Source organism: Hemibagrus wyckioides, linkage group LG25, assembly GCF_019097595.1.
Source record: "Hemibagrus wyckioides isolate EC202008001 linkage group LG25, SWU_Hwy_1.0, whole genome shotgun sequence".
Classification (NCBI taxonomy): domain Eukaryota; kingdom Metazoa; phylum Chordata; class Actinopteri; order Siluriformes; family Bagridae; genus Hemibagrus; species Hemibagrus wyckioides.
In genome coordinates, this window is record NC_080734.1 from 14,818,435 (window position 1) to 14,843,240 (window position 24,806).

Genomic DNA, 24,806 nt, shown 5'->3' on the forward strand with positions numbered 1-24,806 from the left:
CACACACACACACACACACACACTTACGCCTAGGGACAGTTTAATGTAGCCAGCTCACCCACCGTGAAAAATGTGAAACTCCCTCTACTACATTTTCCCACTAAATTAACATGGTGAAGGAACCATAAATAATCAATGACAAGAGAGAACATCACTAATATTTTTTCCTACCACACATTAATCATGACCATTTAATACCTAATACATTAGTCTAGATGTAAGATGTATAGACTATAATAATAATAATAATAATAATAATAATAATAATAATAATAATAATAATATATTCTTTCTTAGCTCTTTATATTTTCTGTTTAAATAAGACATACAACTCAAGAAATAAGAAGTATTATTTATTTATTGCACAATACATTAAAAGCTCTACATCAGTAATGAATATGTATGACTTACATTATTTCCATACTCATTCACACCTATTTACAGGAGAGCATTCTCAGCAGGTTTGAACAGGATAATAGTATATTACTGATATGCCTCCAGCATTAAATGCTTAACCCCACTGATTGATGCTCGCAAAAAGATAGCTTACAATTAATTTCTTTTTTAATTAATAAAATTTTTTTTGGCGCTCTCAGGTGTATGCTGTAATGGAAAAGCAACTGCTTCTTGGCGAGAAAATCTCATGATTTATCACTTTGCTAAGCCTCACAAGCCTACTCAGCTTTGACTATAGTTGTAGTAGATTGATTGATATCACATACACTGCGGATAAGGTACAAAAAAAAGAGAATTATTATTAATACACTGGTGATCTTAATGCAGACCCAACATTAAGAACAAAATATGCAACATGGCATACTTATATACAGGCATGTAAATTCAACTAAAATATAATTATAGACATGAACATGACTGAAAAATGGAAAAGTTATATACAACAGCAGACATGAAATGTTTTATGACTACATTCTCATGTTTCACATTTTTAAAAAATTGTCTCTTGCACAAAAAGGTTAGTAAGGCTATCATTGCCTATACTGTAGCAGGGCTAATAGATGATAATTTGCACTAACACTGATTTGAACTCCTCATTAATTAAAACACAGGCATTAACTTCCTTTTTACACAAACGTTACTGAAGAAAGCTGTTGTAGGCTCAACATCCCCTGTTTCCCTGTTTTCAGTCAGGCTCTTTTTGATGCTACGCACATCTGCTTTGGAGAGGTTTGCCTTCAGGTCCAGGAGTGCAATGACTTGGTATTCACTGTTAACACAAACCATAGGAAGTGTTGTTAATGTGGATCATTTCTCTATAAGCAATATAAAGTCTCATATTCATGCACAGTAATGCTAAAAGAGTTGCAAGGTTTCGATTTAAAGCATTTCTCATGCTCTTCTAACGTCACTGTAGTTTCTTGAAATGTATAACTGGAAAGATTCTCTTCTCTGAAATAAGTTGAATGAATCCTGATGAAAATAATTTCGAATAGTTTAAAAAGCAAGTGGAATGAATGCAGTACAGTTTTATACATGGACAAATAAGCTATAAAAATAAATAACACAGGACTTTCTGTTTAATATTATTTTAGATATATAATATTTTAGGCATGTGAGTCACAGCTAAGAGTGAATTATGAAGTTATTATGAAAGATGTTAAAACATACAATATGTTGTCCCACCTACGTTCCGGCCATAGATACATCACTGATTATTATACATTATAGAGCAGATTACAGATTATTATATTCCTTACATATTATAATAGATCTGATATGCTGGGTTAAAAATGTCAGTTCAGCCCCGTTCTTGTTAGTTTCTTATGGTGGCATTTCTAATCAAATGTATCTCCTATGGATAAATTTATAAATATCTGGGAAACAGACATGTAGGACCAGCAGATGTTTGAGTTACACTTCGTGATTATTTATAGAAGCTTACAAACATTATATCAATGCATATATTGTATGTAAATCTAAATTGTGAGGCTTATACTGGAAATCATTGTCTTTTTAATAATCACCCAGCGTATGGAATCTGGTTGGTTTATTTACTTTTTCAGACTAACCGATTTCACTAAAGGCACAAATTAGATGAAGATTTTTTAAAAGGCTTCCAAAGCATCTGTTATTTATTCTTAGTGTAAATTCACACGGTAATTAAAGTGAAAACATCAGTCTTTTGCTTCCGGAAGTGTAATCTGTTTAATTTTTTATCTTATTTTATTATTATTTTTAACTGTAAGACCAAGCTATTTTCAGAACGAAGTTACGCCCATGTTTTCAACACAAAATATGTGCTAAGACAAAACATTTAGGTTGAACTGATTTGATCTGATTGCTTTTTTAGGAAATAACACAGGATGTTTGGATGTGGCCTGTAAATTTCACATTGTATGTTTTTGAAATCTTTTTTTAAACATGGCCTTTACATGGTTTTCGTGTCCGAAATGTACAAAATGTAACTCTGACCTGCTAGCATATTATTATTTTAAAAATAAACTGAATGTGTAAGGCAGATACTAGCTAAAAAAATATATATATATAGTATTTGTCTTAACTGTGACAGCCCCTGAAAAAGATGACTGCTGTCATTTTAAGTTATAACATTTGTACTAAAATAATAGAATATAATAAAAAGCGTGAAGAGAAAAATCTGTCAGATAACCTGTAGCTATTGTTTTGATGCTGCATGACATCTACACCTAGACGTAAATTGGCATAGCCTACTGGTATGTTTTTAGACAGTCAAAGGAAACCAGAGATCCAGGAAGAAAACCATTAAGGGCATTTTTTTACCTCCACACATACAACAATCAGGCATAATATTATAACCGCCTGCCTAACATTGTGTTGGTTCCATTTTACTGCCAAAACAGCCCTGACCTGTCGAGGCATGGACTCCAGGAGATCCCTGAAGGTGGGCTGTGGTATCTGGCACCAAGATGTTAGCAGCAGATCCTTTAAGTCCTGTAAGTTGTGAGGTGGGGTCTCCATGGGGCCAAAATATACTTACAGGACTTAAATGACTTACAGGACCTAAAGGATACTTTTGATAGATACTGACCACTGCAGACCGGGAACACCCCACAAGAGCTGCAGTTTTGGAGATGCTCTGATCCAGTCGTCTAGCCATCACAATTTGACCCTCATGAAACTCACTCAAATCCTTATGCTTGTCCATTTTTCCTGCTTCTAACACATCAACTTTGAGGACAAAATGTTCACTTGCTGCCTAATATATCCCACCCACTAACAGGTGCCCTGATGAGGAGATACACTATATTGCCAAAAGTATTCGCTCACCTGCCTTGACTCGCATATGAACTTAAGTGACATCCCATTCCTAATCCATAGGGTTCAATATGACGTCGGTCCACCCTTTGCAGCTATAACAGCTTCAACTCTTCTGGGAAGGCTGTCCACAAGGTTTAGGAGTGTGTTTATGGGAATTTTTGACCATTCTTCCAGAAGCGCATTTGTGAGGTCACACACTGATGTTGGACGAGAAGGCCTGGCTCTCAGTCTCCGCTCTAATTCATCCCAAAGGTGTTCTATCGGGTTGAGGTCAGGACTCTGTGCAGGCCAGTCTAGTTCATCCACACCAGACTCTGTCATCCATGTCTTTATGGACCTTGCTTTGGTCACTGGTGCACAGTCATGTTGGAAGAGGAAGGGGCCAGCTCCAAACTGTTCCCACAAAGTTGGGAGCATGGAATTGTCCAAAATGTCTTGGTATGCTGAAGCATTCAGAGTTCCTTTCACTGGAACTAAGGGGCCGAGCCCAGCTCCTGAAAAACAACCCCACACCATAATCCCCCCTCCACCAAACTTTACACTTGGCACAATGCAGTCAGACAAGTACCGTTCTCCTGGCAACCGCCAAACCCAGACTCGTCCATCAGATTGCCAGATGGAGAAGCGCGATTCGTCACTCCAGAGAACGCGTCTCCACTGCTCTAGAGTCCAGTGGTGATGTGCTTTACACCACTGCATCCGACGTTTTGCATTGCACTTGGTGATGTATGGCTTGGATGCAGCTGCTCGGCCATGGAAACATTCCATGAAGCTCTCTGCGCACTGTTCTTGATCTAATCTGAAGGCCACATGAAGTTTGGAGGTCTGTAGCGATTGACTCTGCAGAAAGTTGGCGACCTCTTCGCACTATGCGCCTCAGCATCCGCTGACCCCGCTCCGTCAGTTTACGTGGCCTACCACTTCGTGGCTGAGTTGCTGTCGTTCCCAAACACTTCCACGTTCTTATAATACAGCTGACAGTTGACTGTGGAATATTTAGGAGCGAGGAAATTTCACGACTGGATTTGTTGCACAGGTGGCATCCTATCACAGTTCCACGCTGGAATTCACTGAGCTCCTGAGAGCGACCCATTCTTTCACAAATGTTTGTAAAAACAGTCTGCATGCCTAGGTGCTTGATTTTATACACCTGTGGCCATGGAAGTGATTGGAACACCTGATTCTGATTATTTGGATGGGTGAGCGAATACTTTTGGCAATATAGTGTAATCAGTGTTATTCACTTCACCTCTCAGTGCTCATAATGTTATGCCTGATCAGTGTATATGAATGTTGTTTACTTCATATAACACTGGTTAGGATTTATGTCCCATGGTATCAACTTAATTGTGAGCAATTACATTTTATGTTTAGGACATTTAGTTGATCCAGAGCAAGGTACTTTTACCCCATTTATACAACTAAGCTGTTGAAGGTTAATGGCTCAACAATGGCAGCTTGACATCCATCCAGTCTGACAACTATCCCATCAGTAGTCCATCGTTTTAACCATTAAGCCGCCATTGAGCACTGTGCACACTCACCTGATGTCAGAGTAGGTTCTTGCCAGCATAATTATCTCAAGCTGAAGTGCTCCTGGGTCCTGCAGCCTTACCACTTCTGACATTTTGGGTAAAATGCTGGAAAGCCATTTCTCTTCAGATCCCTGTGGGAAAAGAGCGGTAATGTATTCAGATTATCATCTATTTGTGTATTACTGATTGAATAGTTTCCAGGACATTTTGCTAAATGTCATCCTCAAGCATGTGCAGTGCTTTTGTCTGGCTATACATTTCACTACAAAAGACATCGAAGGCATGTTTGTAATTGCAAGGCTGACATTTATTCACAAAGATGTAAGATGTTTAAAAGGAAGTGTAGACTAACAAACCTTCAATCTATGTGGTGTTAAGTAATGTTAAGTTATAAGTGTGGTTTCTGACACTATATGATCTTCTCTATAAAGACAAAAGCTGCTTCGCATAGCAGTGAGAAACAGCTGTATTAAACCCAGACTCTGTGTGTGTGTGTGTGTGTGTGTGCCTGTGTGTGTGTCTAAGAGAGCCAGCAGCGCGTTCCTCTGAGTGCATTGCCATGAGCAGCAGTTTGGAAAAATGAAGTCAGCCAGCTGCACGTGTCTCACATGTTTGCCCTCACCCTTCCTGACTGGTGGCTGCTGTATGAAAAGGCACAACTGGCTGGAGGGGAAACAGTTCAGTTTGATTTGTATGCTGAAGTTTTACATATTCATGTGTGTTTGTTTTTCAATACAGGCATATTTTGCTCTTTTGTTCTTAACAAACAGTGTCACTGTGCTGAATAGTGTCTTCTAAAGGATGTGTGAGCTTGCTATGTGTACAGTGACAATAAGATTCTTGTGCTTGTTAGCAGAAATGTCTGAAAAAAAATAGAAGCGAATTCAGACACCAAACGTATTTTGAGGTATTGAGTTTGGGGGGTTGTTTTGTTGTATGGATAAAATGCTATAGGGGGTGGTTAATATTTGATAAATGCAAAATAAATGCCATTTCCAATGACACCGTTATCATCTACAGCTAAGCACAACAGCTATCAGACACAACGATCTTTAACAAAAATTTAAAAATAATGTTTTTTTCTGTATGTGTCTTTTATTATCGAGAGATGCACAAACTAACACCCAGTCTCCAGTTAGATTGGGGGAAAATCCCCAGACATTTTCTGTTTCACTTTTGGTGTAACACTGGGGGTTGAGAAAACAGACTGAGGGGAAGATAGCTTGGCTTTATTTATGTTTGCGGTTAAGGGCGGGCTTAAAGATGAGGGACGCTGGGAACTTGTGTGTTTATGAATGCATGGGAGTGCATGTGTTTTATTTGCTTGTGCTTTCTGTTTGGGCAAAAACATCACAAAATATTTCATGACCAGAATCTGTGAACATTCTAATTCTCTAGAATGTACTCCTTTAAACTGGACAATATGCTTTCAGAGGAATAAGTGAATTATGAATTAGCGCTTAGGGGGCTAAACAGTCTGATGGCATGAAATTAATGTAGCTAATAAGAAAAGTGGTTACACATGTCATGTGTAAAATTCTTTTCAGCACAAACACCCAGTGATGCCGTGCGCTCTGTGGGAAACATCCATAAACCCTATAGTCCTTTCGCTTTCAACATCTGGAATACAGTTTCAGACCCCAGTGGAAAAAAAGACATACTTGGTTATGTGAGTGATTAAATGCGGCATGCAGGAAGTGTGTGTGTGTGTGTGTGCCTAGTCTCATTGCTATTGGTTGTTGAATGCTTGTTTTTTTGACCTTGACTTTTTGTAAATGTTTATCTTCTCATTTAATCTGCCTTGCTTGCTCTTGCGTCCTCATATTATCTGGCAGATTTAAAAGGACTGTGTGTATAGTTTTACTCTCACTGGGACCAGAATAAAATTGCACAGATTTTGAATGTGGGTCACGAAAATGGTCAGTCTAATTTTAAAAAAATCTTAGACGGTCAGCCTTTTTCCTTCTACATGTATGGTATATAGCATATAGTATATGTTGTATATTGCATACTCACGATTTTTATGAACTGTGAGTTTATTCTCACACTGTCCTCACATAGAAAGTTTGCAGCTGCCTCCTGGTCATCCTTGTCTTTTAGTTTCAGTTTCCCCTTAAACATCCTCCTCACGTATTCTGTCATCACTTCAGAATGCAGCTGATTCAACAGCTCCTACACACCCACACCCACACCCATCCACACCCACACACACACACACACACATGCAGATTTCAACACTATGGGCTACAACATGTTTACCACCACTTTAATCATTTTTATCATTTTTGTCATGCTGTACTGAATTATAAGATCTTGTTAATAGAGTTTCTGACTGACCCTCATGCATCCAGACTGTATGTCTGAGAAATCCTGGATCTCTTCCTCCAGAATGCTTAGCAGGTCTCCAACAATCGTTTGACTTTCGGAAAACCAGGCTGGAGTCCACAGCTTTTTATACTGTTCCTGTGGGAAAATAACCGGGGTTCAAATACCTAAGTCATCTACTGAGAATTTGTCTTTTTCATGATTTCTGGCACCTTTTTTGTTTTTTTGGCTGCTTCATAAATCACTGGATGAACTTCAAATACATCTGAATTTAATCTCCTCCTACATTTTATGTCATCTGTAACACGTGTTTAGCAGACTGTGTGATCCCTTAATACTGAGAAATTTCTAAAAAAAATTATCTACATCATATTATATATATATATATATATATATATATATATATATATATATACAGTATATTATGGTCCTGAAAAAAATTCTACCGAATTGAGAAACTAATAGACGTATTATTTACTATATTTTACCGTATTTAAGATATTTTCCACTTGAAGCTGATTTTGGTGGAATATCCATGCGCTCATTTTACAGTGAGTGCATTAAACTTTAATGAATAAGATCCACTGATATGCTAGTGTGGATGAGTTCGTTGTAGATACCTTGAGCTTCTTGTGTATGGGACTGAGTAAATAACTGTGACAGGAGTTTCTCATCTCGGAGACAATGGACAGCAAGGATCCTTTCAGTTCATCTGAGAGATTTTCTTGTTTCTCGATATACTCCCTGCAGATACACAGTCACTTGGTGTTACCACAGAACAACAGCTGTGATGTTCCAATATTTTTTGCAAGTGTCTTGATGTCTGTTCATTCAGTCATTACATTACATTACAAAATTCATTCTGTACTGATTTTGCACATGCCTGTGTAAATAATAAAGACTGTAAAGCAAGGTTAAAACTGTCCATGCTTACTGTATTTACATTAGCCTTAATGTGTATTATTATTCTGTGTCAGAATCTCACCGTAACTGCTTGATGGTAACCAGACTGGCTTTCAGTATTTCCGAGAGACTGGTGTGCTTTGCTTTGAAAAGATCAGCTAAGGATTTCTTATAGCTGTCAAGAGAAACAATATTTTATTTATTTAGTTATTTATTTATTTATTTATTTTTAAGTCCCATACATCACATACCATTTGAAAGTCCAGGCTCTAGTTAAAATAGTTGCAGTAGATATACAGTAGTTTGATACTTCTGAGTCACTGATATCCATTTAATTTCCTTTTCTTTATAAACTTCCTGTTCTCATGATGATAAACTTAATCATTGTTGGATTTTGTAAATATATATCTCATTTGTTAGGGAGAAGAGAGATTTGTTTACTTGCTGTACAGAAAGGGTCAGTGGTTAGCTATTGAACTGCAAACAGCAAAAGCTGGCTGGTAAACTGGATTGCTAAACAGTAAAAAAAAATATCTATATATTTTGATAAACTTCCAAATAATTAACTGTGTTTGGTCAACCCTGACTTTGGTCCAGTTCCCAAGAGCACACCACAGCCTACAAACACGGTCACCACTAACTATTATCCTCAGCTCCACACAGTCTCTAAGGACACACACACATACACACACACACATCCTTGTTGCCAATTATACACCCACACACTCAGTCATAATGAGAGATATGCTTTCAAAGTAAAATTTGTGAAGTACAGGCTCAGCAGTGTCTACTCTGACCTCACCAAGCCCTGTGGGACCTCACCAAGCCCTTTCAATACTCTACACTCCTTTGCCTTTTTATCTCTCTCCGTCTTTTTTCCTTCAACATCCTGTTTGATAATTGCCCAAACCCGAAGCCTGTTTTTGACCTTCACCTTGAATGTTTTTGGAATTGTATAACTGCATTCATCTAAGCTTCCACACTGTGACAAAATGCATAGACTAGGATTGGGGCATTCATGTTACAGTAACATATTGTTTCACATTTAAATCTACAGTTATTTGAGCAAAGTGACCAACATTCATCTATTTTTTTTTCCAGCACAACTGACCAGCTGAAGGTTAAGTGCCTTGCTCAAGGACCCAGCAGTGGGCTTTATACAGACTCTAAAAATAGAGTTGCAAACACAGCACTTCAATGTGACAAGATTATTTTGTGTACCTCAATAGGAAGCTTTCCAGCTGAATCAGAATTCTTTGAGCATTATCCGTGTTACCCAGAATATCCACGGTTTCTTTCACGGATCCATTAATAATCTGTAAACAAGTGGATGATTTATTTATGACATGGTTTAGACAAGAAGATGCTGCAAAAAAAATGAGATTTTATCCAATATGCTTCTATTTCTTTTTTTAAAACAAATCAAAGCATATTAAACATATACAGTATATATTTTACTCATTTCAACCTCTGACAGGTAATTTAGCTTATTTCATATACTTCTAATATATGTAATATAACTGTCTAATAAAATAGTTCTACAATAAATAAAATATTATATACTGTTTCCTGTATTCAAGATATTTTCACAAGATACACTATATTGCCAAAACATTTCGGGACACCCCTCCATATCATTGAATTCAGGATGTTGGTTTTCAGGCGTTGGGCTCGGCCCCTTTGTTCCAATGAAAGGATCTCTTAATGCTTCAGCATACCAAGACATTTTGGACAATTTCAAGGTTTGGGGATGACCTCTTCCTGTTCCAACATGACTGTGTACCAGTGCGCAAAGCAAGATCCATAAAGACATGGATGAGCGAGTTTGGTATTGAGGAACTCGACTGACCTCACCCATGTCTTTATGGACCTAAGGGGCCAAGCCCAACCCCTGAAAAACAGCAGCTGAATTCAAGACTTTCAGGGGTGTCCCAAAACTTTTGCCAATATAGTGTATCATAATGCAGTGCAACACAAAAATGGTTTAGACATGTGGCCAGGTGGGTAACGAACAAAAACCCAATATTGCACTTACCGGTATAACATCCAAAGCAAGGTTGGAGAAGTAGCACCCATCAATGAGCTCAGGTTTGTTACACGTCTGCCAAATTTCCTCCTCTTTTTTATGAGCATTGGACAACCATTTCCTGACCTCCAGCTACCAAAAGATATATAATATGACCTTGAAATTTCATAAAAATTCAGAACATCCACACATAATTGTAAGTAGGCTTTTTATATACATTTATAAACACCTGTTTTGCATATGTGAACAGTCTGGACACATCTGTTCATATCTGTTCGTAGATCTTTTCTCTCTTTTTTTGCCTTTCTTTTTAAACTTTCTTATACTGAAACCCCAACTATTCATTGGTGTCCTCTGTTAGTTGACATTTTATTATTTATTCTATTATTCCCACATATGTTCTACTTAGTAACAGGATAATCATATATATCATGACTTACAGGATGACAATGAATCTTAATTGTCTACAGGATGTTTTGTTTAAAACAGTGTGTTTTCTTTATATTGTTAAACTTTTTGGAGATGAATAATTAAAATTTTAACACAGTGGACAAACTAAAACATTTTTAAATGTAAAGGGTCTTTTTTGTACTAAAATACAAATGCTAAAGAGACAGAAAGGAACAAAAAAATATATATTGTAAGACACACTGGATAATAATGGTAATATTAGCATTAAAAAAATAGCTGGTTTATATCATTAATTCAAAAAACCATTATTCCTGATGAAGCTTTGCAAGCTCTTTAAATCTCCAATGCATCAAACTTCCTCATGAATGAGCTTCATCCAGATGCTTATAAGTTACCAACTACGTTCTTATTGACTGAAATACACTGAGAATGTTTTTTCGACAGAGGCATTAACAACACTATTTGTCTATCAGCTATTGTTATGATTTTATCAAAATGTCTTTGAGACGATAAGTAAATTGTGTTCAAGTCAGCGTGTCATTACCGTCATTATTAGAATTAAAAATTACTATTATTTTGCATCACCTCTTTGTGTGACAGATACTGCTCCTCCAGTGCCTTACGATCTTCCTCAAGTATCAAAGCTCCTAATGATTCACTGTTGATGTGTGGTTCCAGTTTATTGTGTTTTAAAATATCCCTGAAAAATTAGTAAAAAATTAATTTACAGTTTTTTCTAAACTTTTTTGTTACAACCATGAACGTCCATGAGCATGTTTTATCACCTGTCCCTTACTTTGGATAGTAAACATGAATCCAGCATAGTATATAGGTGCAGTCTTGTATCTCTATGTTTGTTCGAGCGTATTCGGTCAGTTTTGCGGAGAACGCTTGATGGTAGAGCTGTGCATACACGTTGCAAATGTCAAAGTCTGATGTGTAACACTGCTGCACATCCTGGACAACTTGGAGCAGGTCCTTTTGAATGCGCTTGCCCATCCGACACACTTCTCTCTTCAAGGAGGTGGACAGATCGTCTCCCCAATTCTCTTCTTTGTTTGCTTGCTGCAGCCGTACCTCGACTAACTCCTTGAGCAACGTGTCATGGATCTCTCTGCATTTTAGTGGCCTCCAGCATGGACGATTCTCTTCTGCTGCTTCCTCCCAGTGCTTGTCTCGTTCCTCCTGCTGATCTATAACCTGTACAGCACTTTTCAGTTTCTCCTGATTCTCCTTCTTAAAGGAATCATTGACAGCCATCCTTAGATGAAGCAGCAAGGCTTCAAAGTCCTCCTCCAATCTGTTCTCCTCATCCTCAGTGCAAATCACTTCTGCATCTGATGACTGGGGGATGAAGAGGCGCTCTTCCTCTGCTGTAAGTTGCTGGCTAGCTTCTGACAAATGATTCTGTGCCAGATTCTGGTTGAAATCCAAGATTACTGGGATATCTGAAAGCATGTGAGAATACTTTAATGCAGCTGTTTTTGTTTTTAACTTTTGACTTTTATCTAAAAGTGTGCTCTTTAATAGTTATTATTGCTATTAAATAAAAAAAATATCATTAGTGGATGAAAATCTATTCAGTATACCTGGAGTGTCCTTTTGCTTTTGCTTTTTTTTTTTTTTTTTTAATATGCCTGGAATTTTTAGCTTAGGTTTGTGTTTCTCCTCTGCTGGGGACTCCTCAGATTTCTGTTCACCCGTGGTAGAGTTATTGTCATGAGTGTCTGATTCACCTGTAAAAGTACAATCCATAAACCAATGGAGAGTTAAAAATGAAACACTATACAAAAAATATTATATAAATACTGTGTGATTATCAATCTGCTGATTAATTAGGCTATTTAATATAATCTATAACACCCAACTGAATACAGTAAACACAAGGTACTGTTACCATAGTAACGGATCCATTCTGTGTGTGTGTGTGTGTGTGTGTGTGTGTAAAATTCCTTCCAGTCCATATACACTGTGAAGGGGGAAGTCCCAAAAACCCATGAACACGTTGACTTTAATAGGAAAGAGACTCTTAAGGGAAACACTGTGTGTGTGTGTGTGTGTGTGTGTGTGTGTCTGTGTGTGTATGTGTGTGTGTGTGTGTGTGTGTGTGTGAAACCATCCAAGTCTGCAACAACATCCTGTTTCCTGAAATGTCATGAAATATCCTATACATTACACACTGGTATAAAATCCATGGCAATAAAATGGGTCTAGTAAATTTATCACATTTAGGCCTCGTATTTAGGCCAGTGGTGCTACATTAGGTTGCTTCCATATCAGGATTTAATTGCATAGATATGTACACTGAAGGTTTCTGGACATCTCACCATTACATGCAAAATTTGGTTCTGCCCCAAACTGTGACAAAGAAAAAAGCACAGAACTTTCTACAATGTCTTTGTATGCTTCAGTTTCTCTTCACTATAATTAAAAGGTCCAAACTCAAAACATATGATAAGCAGGTATCCACCTACTTTTTATGGCATGCAGTGTATATTTTATACAGTCTAGATAAATATAGTATGCTAAATATAAAACTCCAAAATTTACACTAAAGATCCAACCTTGGATGAGGCCAGTCTTAATAATATTAATAATGCATTATTTTTTTATATTCTTTAAGAAAAGTCAGAATAGTCATAAAGACTCATATGTTGTTTATTGATATTTATAGTTTTCTTGATGAGATGACAAAAATTACTTTAAGTTGTGCAAAGGTAGAGTAATATATTTACAAAATCAAAAAAAGGTTCATTTAATAAACATGTACTATTGTTTTATTTTAACACAGTGGGTCTCATTTATCTTTTAGTATATTTTTGTGTAAATATTTATCTTTTAGTATAGTTCTGTTTAAATATATATCTTTTAGTATATTTGTGTGTAAATATTAAGCTTTTAGTATAGTTCTGTTTAAATATATATCTTTTAGTATAGTTGTGCGTAAGCTACACCAAATCATTTAGATGGATCTGTATCCTGATTTTAAAAGCTGGTTTTCTTTGTACTCATCTGCATGTGATGATGAATCAATCAAGTTCAAAGCTCACAAAGTTGTTTTCCCACAATGTAGTGCAAATTCATGGTTGAAAATGACACAAATTCATGTACTGACTTCCAAATTTCCAAAGTGAAAGTGCAAGTGTAAATGCAGCTTAGGCTACCTACACTATATTGCCAAAGGTTTTGAGATGTCTGCCTTTACATGCACATGAATTTAATACGAAGTTGGCCCGCCCTTTGCAGCTATAACAGCTTCAACTCTTCTGGAAAGGCTTTTCAATAGATTTAGGAGTGTGTTTATGGAAATTTTTTTGACCATTCCTCTAGAAGCACATTTGTAAGGTGATTTGTGAGGTAAGACGAGAAGGTCTGGCTCACAGTCTCCACTCTAATTCATCCCAACTCGCTCATCCATGTCTTTATGGACCTTGATTTGTGCACTGGTGTGCAGTCATGTTGGAACAGGAAGCAGTCATCCCCAAACTGTTCCCACAAAGTTGGGAGCATGAAATTGTCCAAAATGTCTTGGTAAGCATTAAGTGTCATGGACAGCTGGACATTTTCCTTGCTGAGTCTTTGTCATTTGTTATGTGGTTTAGTCTCCTGGTTTTTGCTGCTTGTTTTTGTTATGTTGTACTTAGTTGCCTAGTTTATCCCAGTGTTTCCATGTCTCTGTAGTTTTTGTCATTTATTAATAAAATACATGTTTTTTGTTCATCTTATCCCTGCATTTGGGTCTGGATTCTGCACCAGTAGAGGCACCAACTCCTGACATTAAGAGTTCCTTTCACTGGAACTAAGGGGCCAACCCCTGAAAAATAATAGCTGACCAACAATTTGAAGGAAATGTCGAAACAGTATTTTATGCCGTTTTTTTTTTTCCATTGGTGGAGTAGGAGTGACTGTATAATCTTACTACTTAAATGACCCTGATGTTAATATAATTATATGTATAAATATATTATTATATTATATGATGTTAAACATTTATATTAAATATAAATATTTCAATGTAACATGACTTGGGCAATACTGAAATCAAATTATTACATCTAGAAAAAAGCTAATTTTCCACATTATCTTTCTTTTTGGGGTTTTAGTTTGCAAACGTGTACAACCCCAATCACACACACACGCGCGCGCGCACACACACACACACGCACTGGAAGTCTGCAGACAACTGATTGCACACTCATGCTGTATATAGGCTCGTACTGAGGAACATCCGCTTAATAAACGCCACACAATGAATATTTTGGAAAACTGAAAGCTATATAGAGCAGGCTTGTACGAATCAATATATAAAGTCTTTAAAAAAATGTTTGCACTTTTTAGACGGTCCCTAGAGGTTTTTTTATTTAATATTTAATATGTAAAGCGCTGTGTAGTCCAGTGTAAAACAGAGCCGATGTTACTGAAGATGAGTCAGTCAGCCTCTGGATCGAACCTTCAGCTGTACTGCAGTGTAATTCCGGTAACACCACTATAATCAATACTGTGCTTTGTAATGCAAAAATCAAAATAATAGTAGTAATTTATGTTTTATTTTTATTTTCGGGTGTGACGCATTGGCGCGACACATCTGTTCTTTGGTACTGGGGGGGGGGAAACGCTGACGCATCCATGCTCGTCCTTTCTCATCAACTGTGACGTATGTATTTTTCTATTTTCCGCAATCTGCGTACTTTATGGTCAGTGTTTTCGATTTAACAAGCGAGCAAATACTTGTATATACAGGATAACACACTGAAGGGTAGGAATGCGGCATTGCTTGTGTCTGACGCTATGCGCAGCCATGATGATTTATTTCACTTCACTCCATGAACGAGGATGGAGCCGGTATGAGACAAAAGACTGAGGAGTATTAACACAATAGGAATTTCAAGTTGAATAGTCACGCTTACGTTTCGTCTATATATATTTATATATATAGACGAAATTATTTCCTGATTGTTTTCCTTAGAAAATAATATAAGAAAAATAATCAGGGACAAGGAAATATGATGCGTATTATGAAAGGTGCGCACGCGCGCGCGCAGGAGGACGGCAGGAAGGCGATTATTGGATTATAACATTATTCTCCTTTCATATTTCCTTGTCCCTGATCCTTTTCAAAGAAAAATGCAATTGGGGTTAGGTATATTACAGTTGTTTACGGTCCTTTTTATTCAGAATAAGACCTACGTGAAATAACGAGTGGGTCAAGTATATGCTGTCGATCTGTTGCGAAACGATTGATTTAATTATTCGTTTATCAAGCTAAATGCGTTCATTGCATCATTTACATGTCGTGTGTATTGCTCAGATTCATCCGAAACTGCATTTTGGAGAAGAAGAGTTAAACATTACTTTATACATCTTTTTTTAATTATTATTGTAATGCCGTTTCTCTGCCTAGGTATCCATCTTTGATGCAACAGAAATGTAGGATTTAGAGACGATAAAGAATAGACATTTTGATTATTATCTGGGTTGTCTGTCTTGTAATAATAATAATAATAATAATAATCATCATCATCATCATCACCATCATCATCATCATAATGAGAAGAATTTGAAAACAATAACAAATAATAATCATCAATGCTTGCTGTTATATATTAACTCTGTTTTCTGTCATTTCATTGCATATTCAATTAAAAATAACTGTATTTAATAACAGAACCATTTCATTATTCACTCACAATTACGTTTAACAGAAGCATTGTAAAGATGCTCAAATAAAGATTTTCCTGACCTTTACTTTTCCTTCGAAGGTTTATTGCAGGGAGTTGCAGGGGCTTCATCATGATTAAGCCAGATTTGCTCATCTTTGAGCTCATCTTCTACTCTTCTGTCAGCCAGTTGTCTGCTGTTCTGTCCTCGGTTCTGTAAGTGAGACAGCCTCTCACTGTGCTTTATACCGGCCCAGTAAGGGTGGAGAATGTAATGGGCATTCCCACAAAGGAAATTCTTTTACTTTCAGTTTCCTTTATTTTTTTCCCTCCACAGTAATCATTCGAAGCCAAAAAACACTCTTGGGTCTGAAACTTAGTGATACATTACACCTCAAAAGCATTACAGTTTTTGTGCAAGATTTCAGGATTTTTCTAGATTCTAGAAAGTTAGTTGCGTTCATGGCAGCATGGTGGTTTAGAGGTTAGCATTGTTGCCTCACAGTGAGAAGGTCCTGGGTTTGAATCCTGGGCCTGAACAGGTAGGGGCCTTTTTGTGTAGAGTTTGAATGTTTTCCCCGTGCCTGCGTGGGTTTACTCCGGGTACTCCGGTTTCCTCACACAGTCCAAACACATGTACGTTAGGTTGATTGGTGATCCTAAATTGCCCATAGGAGAGTGTGAGTGTGTGTGGTTGTCTGTATATGTGTGGCCCTGTGAGGGAATGGTGACCTGTCCAGGCTGTATTGCCTTTCACCCAATGTGTGCTGGGATAGGCTCCAGAAGATCCCTGTGACCCTAATTATGAATAAAGTGGGTATAGACGACGGATGGATGGATGGATTTACTTTAATTCATTGTTTTGACTTTATCTATTTCTATACTTTCTTTTAAACTGATGTTTAACATATCTAGATGTAAATATCAGGAAATAAAAGCTAAATTCTATTCTCTATTGTCTCATATTCTATTTTCTATATATTCTATATTTTCATTTTAATCGCAGTTTCTAGCAAAACAAAAGAATTGGCTTTGTTGTTCCAATACTTTCAGAGTGGACTGTATATTGAATAAGACAAGAGTCAACAGTGCCTTTCAGCCATTTTGGATAGTAAAGGATTAACTGGGTGCCTAAAAGAGTCTGTAAACATCCAAATATGCTGTGTTTTTTGGCTTTCCTTTGTCCATTCCTGCATCGACAAGACTTTGATCTTTGGGCATGTCAGTATTTCAGTGTTAAAACTGGCCAAGCAAGTTGCAAGTGAGCCTTGTGCACTTTGGCATGAACATGATGTGCGATTAAGGAGCAAACAAATCGTTCCAGTGTTTTTATACAGATCCTAAATTCCTTCATTGTGAAGCCATTTTTTCAATGACTGTCCTATTTCAAGTACACACAGTCATGGGTCTCATAGGACTCACTAGGCCAGTGATTCAAAGACTTCCAAGCTCACTTGGCCCAATGTGTAAGTATCATTTATCAAGAACTAACACAGAGAACTGAAAATGAAAAAATAATTGACATGCACTATAATAAACTGTGCATATCAGAGTCCTGATTGCTTTTTAAGCTAGTAAGTATAACAATTTCAAAGGTAAACATAGAAAAAATGTTATAGAAAATAGAACAAATGTTTGTGTATTATATGGGCAAATGTATGTGGACACCTGGCCAAAGACACTCATATGAGCTTCTGTTTCTTGACACTTCTGGGTAAGTTTCCAGTTCATTTTAAAATGTACCCGTGGGGTATACCATTTGTGCCCAATGAGGTCAGAGCTCTCTGCAGGGAACTTGCATTCCTCCTCTCCGACCTTGGCACTCACTTTGTGTGTCACTGATATGTAAAACAGGTTAGGCTTAGCCTCTTAGTTCCACTGAAGGGAAATCTTTAACGTTACAGCATGCAAAGACATTTTAGATAATTCTGTGTGCTCATTTTGATGAAGGCCTACATATGGGTGTGAGTGGTGGTGACATACACTTGTCTGTATAGTGAACTTGAAGCGTCAAGATGTTATTTTACTGTTATAGATTTGGAACTGATTGACACTTTAGTATGTCTCCTTGTTAAAAAGTTTATCTTTGTACAGATTTGATGGTGCGCTTGGACAGTGGATAATAATGTGTTCTATCAGATTGAAGTCAGGACTCAGTCAGACTGAAGGCAGGCCTGTCAAGGTCTTCCACACAAAACTCACTCATCCATGTCTTTATGGACCTTTATGGACAAAGCTGGGAGCATGAAAGTTTCCAAAAATGTCTTGGTATGCTGACGCATTAAGAGTTCCTTTCACTGGAACTAAGGGGCCAAGTCCAACCTCTGAAAAATAACACCTGAATTCAGCGATTTGGAGGGGTGTCCCAAAACTTTTGGCAATATAGTTTGTTGGGGTTTTCTTTTAAAGTTTGCAGGTTTTAATGGGGATACTAAATAAGTGTGTCCTTTTTCTGCTCATTATTTATCAACTAAAACAAGCTGTGCCTGTCTGAACTAGCCAGTGAATATTTTATGTACAGGTTATTCATTCACACTAATTCATTGGTAGTTAACACACACACACACACACACAACACACTATTAATAATATACACACAAAATAAAACTTACGGTAAACTTACATGATGCTGTAAAACCTCTACATATTGAGCTTCCTTGAAACATGTTGGCTGCCCTGCTAAAGGGAAAAGGTTGAAAAAGTTTTGGACCTGCTCAGCAAGTCTGAAGGAAAAACAAGGATGTACCTTGGCCTGGTTTACAGAGCCTCAATACTACAGATTATTTACTGGCTAAAGTATGAGTTTATTCCTTCCTCTAACATCTTCCTCCTCCATGTGTAGCATCAGGGAGCCTAATGTCAGCAAGACTGAGCTGCTGTATACAAACTTCAGGAAGTACCGCAACAACATTGAGGATCTGGACAAGCAGTTGCCTTACTAATCTGGTTCAGTCAGGCAGATTTTTCCTTTACATCACCTTGAGAATTCAACTTTTCCTGTCCAAAGAGGATTTTCAGATTTTCTTTCCTGGTGGAATGGATTTCCCCTGCCTGTCAAAAATAGTCAGAGGTACTGGCTATATTTAGAGTATATGTATTTGCTTTCAGCTGTACCCCTCTGTAATATAGGGTAATAGTGTACAGTAGGAAATATTGTTTGTTCAGTATGATAGTACAATCTGCAAGACATTACACAGGCTTTTAGAAATACAGATTCTATAAACTACAGGGTAATAAAAAACTGCAGTACAGCAAGATAGATTTTTTTTTGTTTATTGTGAAGAATATCAGAATAGGTTTCACCCCTTGCTCTGTGTCTTGATTATTTTTGATATTTCTATTAAACTGGTTCGTGTATAAATATCCAAAAGAATAATGTGTGCTTACTTTTATCCCTTTTTAATCCGTGTACTTTAACAGGAAGTTGCTGCAAGAGTTTTGTGTCCTTTACTAACCTTAACTATCCATTTTCCATTCAAGTGAAGAGTTTTATTTTAACTACTCCAGTGCATAATCATTTCATTGCATGGATCATAAGTGTGTTGTTTCTACTGCTAGTACTGTGTGCACTAGGTTTGTGTGCATGTGTGTTATTTTTATTGTCATTATTATCATTACTGTTATTAGGTAATCTGCTTTTTTCTTTGTTGTTACTATTAGTTTCAAACATCACACACCATTGATGTCATGTATCCACAAGATGTGAACCAAGATCAGGTAAGAGAAGCAGTTCCTAAAACTAATCAGCATTAACTTATTATTTACAAAGCATTGAATTATATGGGAGGATTGGCTGCAGTTGCCTGGCCTGGTGCTGAACATTTCACATTACTTTGGGTCTATTATCTTGCAAATGGACTGCACCAAGATGAGATAGGCTTTCATTAAAGAATTTCATCTTTTTCACGAGACACTAGCAACAGAATGGAAAACTAAATACAGTTTTAATAGTCATCTCCAGAGATGCTTTCAGTAACAGCCCGGTGAGATGACTGTTTCATGAGAAAAGCTCAAGAACCGCTAGAACTTTCCCGAGCTTCAATACTAATGTGTTGAATAGAAAACATAACCACAATGCATAGTTTTGGTTTGCATTTTAATCGTTTTTATATATGCAAGAAGCGGATGACACAGTGTTTTAAAACAATGGCTTACATCACTCTTAACATGATTCATGCTTTTTCAAATGCCATTATACATATCATTACCACTTCTGGCTGCCTTTCTCACAGATATCTTCACTTTAGGGTACAGGATCTGTATGACATCACCAAATACAATAACACTGTGGCAATGGAATGCAACTTTGAAACATACTATATTGCCAAAAGTTTTGAGCGCAACCTGATAAAACACATTTGGGATGAATTAGAGCAGAGACTGTGAGCCAGGTCAAAACTGGGACATCTGCCTTCACATGCACATGAATGCAATATGGAGTTGGCCCACCCTTTACATCCATAACAGCTACAACTCTTCTGGGAAGACTTTCCACATGGTTTAGGAGTGAGTTTATGGAAATTTTTGACCATTCCTCTAGAAGCTCATTTGTGTGGTCAGGCACTGATGTTGGACGAGAAGGCCTGGCTCGCAGTCTCTGCTCTAATTCATCCCAAAGCTGATGGTCAGGCCAGTCAAGTTCCTCCACACCAAACTTGTTTCTCCATGTCTTTATGGACCTTGCTTTGTGCACTGGTGTACAGTCATGTTGGAACAGGAAGGGGTCATCCCCAAACTGTTCCCACAACGTTGAGAGCATGAAATTGTCCAAAATGTCTTGGTATGAGGTGTCCCAAAACTTTTGACAATATAGTGTACCTTAAACATTTAATGTAAAAGTTTATTGTGTGAATATTGTTCATAGAAAGGTGTAGGATACAGCAAAGTTGATGTTTTTTAAATCATTTTGTTAGTATGAAATATATATCTGGTTAGAAAAACAAAGCTTAGACCCTAGGAAATTGAAAAGGTCATCATCATCATTATCTACACCCTTGAACAAGTCCATGCACAAACAATACCAGCCAGTCAGCCTACTCTGTATGCCTAAGGCAGCCTGTGCTAAATACTGCTCTGCTTCCCGGAAAGCACATGGTTTCTCTCCACACTGCCTCCTTACGTTTCTACTTTTTCTAAGCTGCTCGCTCACCACTAGAGTGGAAATTATCTCCAGCTGTTTGGAAATCCCTCACACATCACTGTAAATCGTTTATATATTCCTGCATTAAAGACATTAAACAGTCTGATTAAGGACGTAATAAAGGGGTTGGATTTGATGCACAAACAGCTGTGAACATTGCTGATTGTAGTGAGGCCCGATTGGGTAAAAACATAAAAGGCTTGAGTTTCAAACTATAAATCTGTACTGTAACTTATAGAAGTATGCAACTATTTTCTGTTATTTCTGTTATAATTCTAAACATAATCACATATAAACATCATATATATATATATATATATATATATATATATATATATATATATATATATATATATATATATATATATAATTTAATTCTTCATCTGTTATATCATGGATGCCAAATTGGACTGCCAAGGTAATGCAAATATGAGCTGCTTAATTTTTTTATCTTGTATTAGGAAAGGAAAATACACATCTTTGTATGACTGGCGCCCTCTAAAGGCTGAGTTTAATACTCCTTCTTCATAACTTCTTCCCCAACCCTGGAGATACAAGGCAAGCATGTTAACCACTAAGCTACAAACCCCAGACTTGGACCTGCAACTCCTAAATTCCTAACAGAAGCATAGCAGTTATCACATTTGCCTCACACTAACATGGTTTGAGAATTTGACTTCAGCTTGCATGTACTCCCTTGTGTGTCAGGGGTTTCCTCCTCAGTCCAAAGACATGTTGTAGTATGAGTGGCATTTCTAAATCGTATGTAGTGTGTGAGTGTGTGCAATTGTACCTGTTCAACATATTCCCTGCCATAGAGTCTCCTGGGATAGACTTCAGGCTCCATATGACGCGGCATAGGATAGGTTTAGAAAATGGATTAATATATTTACATTGATCGGGCATAAGATTCTGTGAATCAGCTGAATAACACTGATTATCATACATATTTTCTAATATTCATTTTCTAATATTTCTAATATGTCTTTAGTAACCTGATCAGCATAAAACTAAATCATAATGAATGCACAGCCAGCACCTTTGATCTGAAGCTAGGACTGTTGAATATAAGATCTCTTGCATCTAAAGCACTTATTGTTAATAATCTGATTACTGATCAGGAGTTTAGTTTACTATGTTTAACAGAAACATGGATTAAACCAAACGAGTGTGTAGCATTAAATGCAGCTTCTCCGCCCAGTTATAGCTATATCCATCAGCCATACCTAACAGGCAGAGGGGCAGTTATTTGTGACGATAAGCTAGGCACCACACAAAAACCCAAACATAAATTCAACATGTTTGAAGTTCTTTATACTAACCTAACTTATGTAGCCACGAAAAGTACAACCTAGTTCAGAAAATTAATTTAAAACCAAACAACTTGATAGCTAATCCTGTAGATAATATTACTATTTCTGATCATTGCTTAGAATGCTTTACTTCTTTTCAAAAGCCTGATTTAATTTCACTAATTTCTTCTTTATATTTATCAACCTGCATACTAGATTCCTTACCTACATGTTTCCTTAAACAGTCTTAATACCAGTATAATACCAGTAGCTACCGAACCCCTTCTAAAAATCATAAATTCTTCCCTTAGCAGTGGCTATGTGATTAAATCTTTCAAACTAGCGGTTATAAAACCCCAATATCAAACCTCCCCTTTATCTCCAAGATCCTAGAAAAAGTTGTAGCACAGCAGTTATGTTCAGACCTACATAGGAATAACATTCATGAAATGTATCAGTCAGGATTTAGGCCTCATCATAGCACAGAGATAGCACAGGTTAAAGTGGTAAATGACCTGTTACTGGGCTCTGATCAGGGTTGTGTCTTCTTACTGGTGTTACTCGATCTTAGTGCAGATTTTGACACCATTGACGACACAATATTCTCCTTAATAGGCTAGAAAACGTTGTTGGTGTTAAAGGAACAGCCCTCTCCTGGCTCAGGTCTTATTTGACTGATCATTATCAGATCTAAATGGTGACTACTCCATGTATACCAAGGTTATATTCAGTGTTCCACAAGGTTCTGTTTTAGGCCCACTGCTTTTCTCCTTATATATGCTACCCCCCTTGGTGCAATTATTCATAAACATGGTATTAGCCTCCACTGTTGGAAGCTGACACACAGCTATATGTTTCAGCTGAGTCAGATTATTAAGATTTAAGAATGTGTAAAGGACATTAGACAGTGGATGCTTGCAAACTTCCTCCTGCTTAACTCTTAACAAGACAGAAATGCTTATACTAGGACCACATGCAGCCAGAAGTACGATTTTTTTATGAACCACCATGTCTACTTCGATCAAATGGTGCAGGCTATTTGGTAGTACCACAAGTAGTAAGTGTTACAGCAGGGGGCAAAGCTTTCTTTGTAAGCTTTTTTCTTACAAAGCCCCACAGTTATGTAACAGCCTTCCTATTAGTGTTCAGGAATCAGACACAGTCTCAGTGTTTAAATGCAGTCTGAAAACAAATTTGTTTAGGTAAACTTTCAATGTATAGTATTTCTCAGGTTAAGGAGCAGATCTGAAAAGTTCATGGGCATAGAGTGTTTGGTGTTACTGCCCTCGCAATTCGCTCAGGTTTGCTGACTGAGAAGTGATTGGATGCTTTATGTCCTGGGAAGCCTCTCTTTTAGTTATGCTGTCATAGCTTGTCTTGCCAGAGTACCTGCCTGCACTTTACACATAATCTACACTGTCTTTAAACGTCACATGATAACAACCATACCATATTTTGTTTCTCTTTGTTTCTTTTTCTGTTGAGCTATATGTCCCACTCGCGAGCTCCCAGTGTTCTGAGTTCCCAGTGTGACAACTTCTTCTTTCCGGACCTGCCTGATCCATCCAGACACTCTACCCCTGGTTGGAGTCTCGTCGCTTGGTGGTACTCACTGCTGCTGGGGATAGACAAACTGTGACCCAGCGGACTGCTGTGGACAGAAGCACTTGGAGACGATCACGCCTAAGTCTATAATGAACCCAGAAACTACACTGACCTATTAGTTCCTTAAGACCTCTTAGTTGCAGCATTCTTCGTGACTGTAAACTGTTGAAGAAAGGACATTATAAACATTTACATTATTTACTGTCCAGTGTCATCCAGATGTGGATGAGGTTCCCTTCTGAGTCTGGTTCCTTTCAAAGTTTCTTCTTTATATCATCTAAGGGAGTTTTCCCTCACCACTGCCGCCTCAGGCTTGCTCATTAGAGATAAATGTTTGGGATAAATAATAACTTAACTTTAAGCTTTATCATTTTTTTCTGTTTCTATCTTTCTGTAAAGCTGCTTTCAGACAATATCTATTGTTAAAAGGGGTAAATAAATTGAATTGACTTGAATTAATAACATATAGGCAGAAAATGCTGCATTCTGGTAAAATTTCTTCTCTAGAGATATATCTTTTTAAGACAGTCATGTGCAGTTCTGTGATTAATTGAACTGCTGAAACGTAGTGTAATAGGCATTGTTCTCCCACTAGTCTCGGATTGATGAGCACATTTGTGTCAGACAGATGAGCACAGAAATGCGTTTTGACAGCGT

General features: G+C 37.3%; 1 protein-coding gene across 1 annotated transcript; it reads right to left on the bottom strand.

The window, feature by feature from the left end:
• Positions 1-340: 340 nt before the first annotated feature.
• Positions 341-16,331, bottom strand: tnfaip2a (tumor necrosis factor, alpha-induced protein 2a). Its single transcript, XM_058379112.1, has 12 exons — positions 16,196-16,331; positions 12,045-12,191; positions 11,252-11,903; positions 11,041-11,155; positions 10,054-10,176; positions 9,240-9,334; positions 8,101-8,193; positions 7,736-7,859; positions 7,128-7,253; positions 6,807-6,962; positions 4,800-4,921; positions 341-1,225 (listed from the first exon to the last, which is right to left on the bottom strand). The coding sequence occupies exons 1-12, from the start codon at positions 16,278-16,280 to the stop codon at positions 1,057-1,059; spliced, it is 2,007 nt and encodes a 668-aa protein (XP_058235095.1). The 5' UTR covers positions 16,281-16,331; the 3' UTR covers positions 341-1,056.
• Between the last annotated feature and the right edge of the window lie 8,475 nt (positions 16,332-24,806).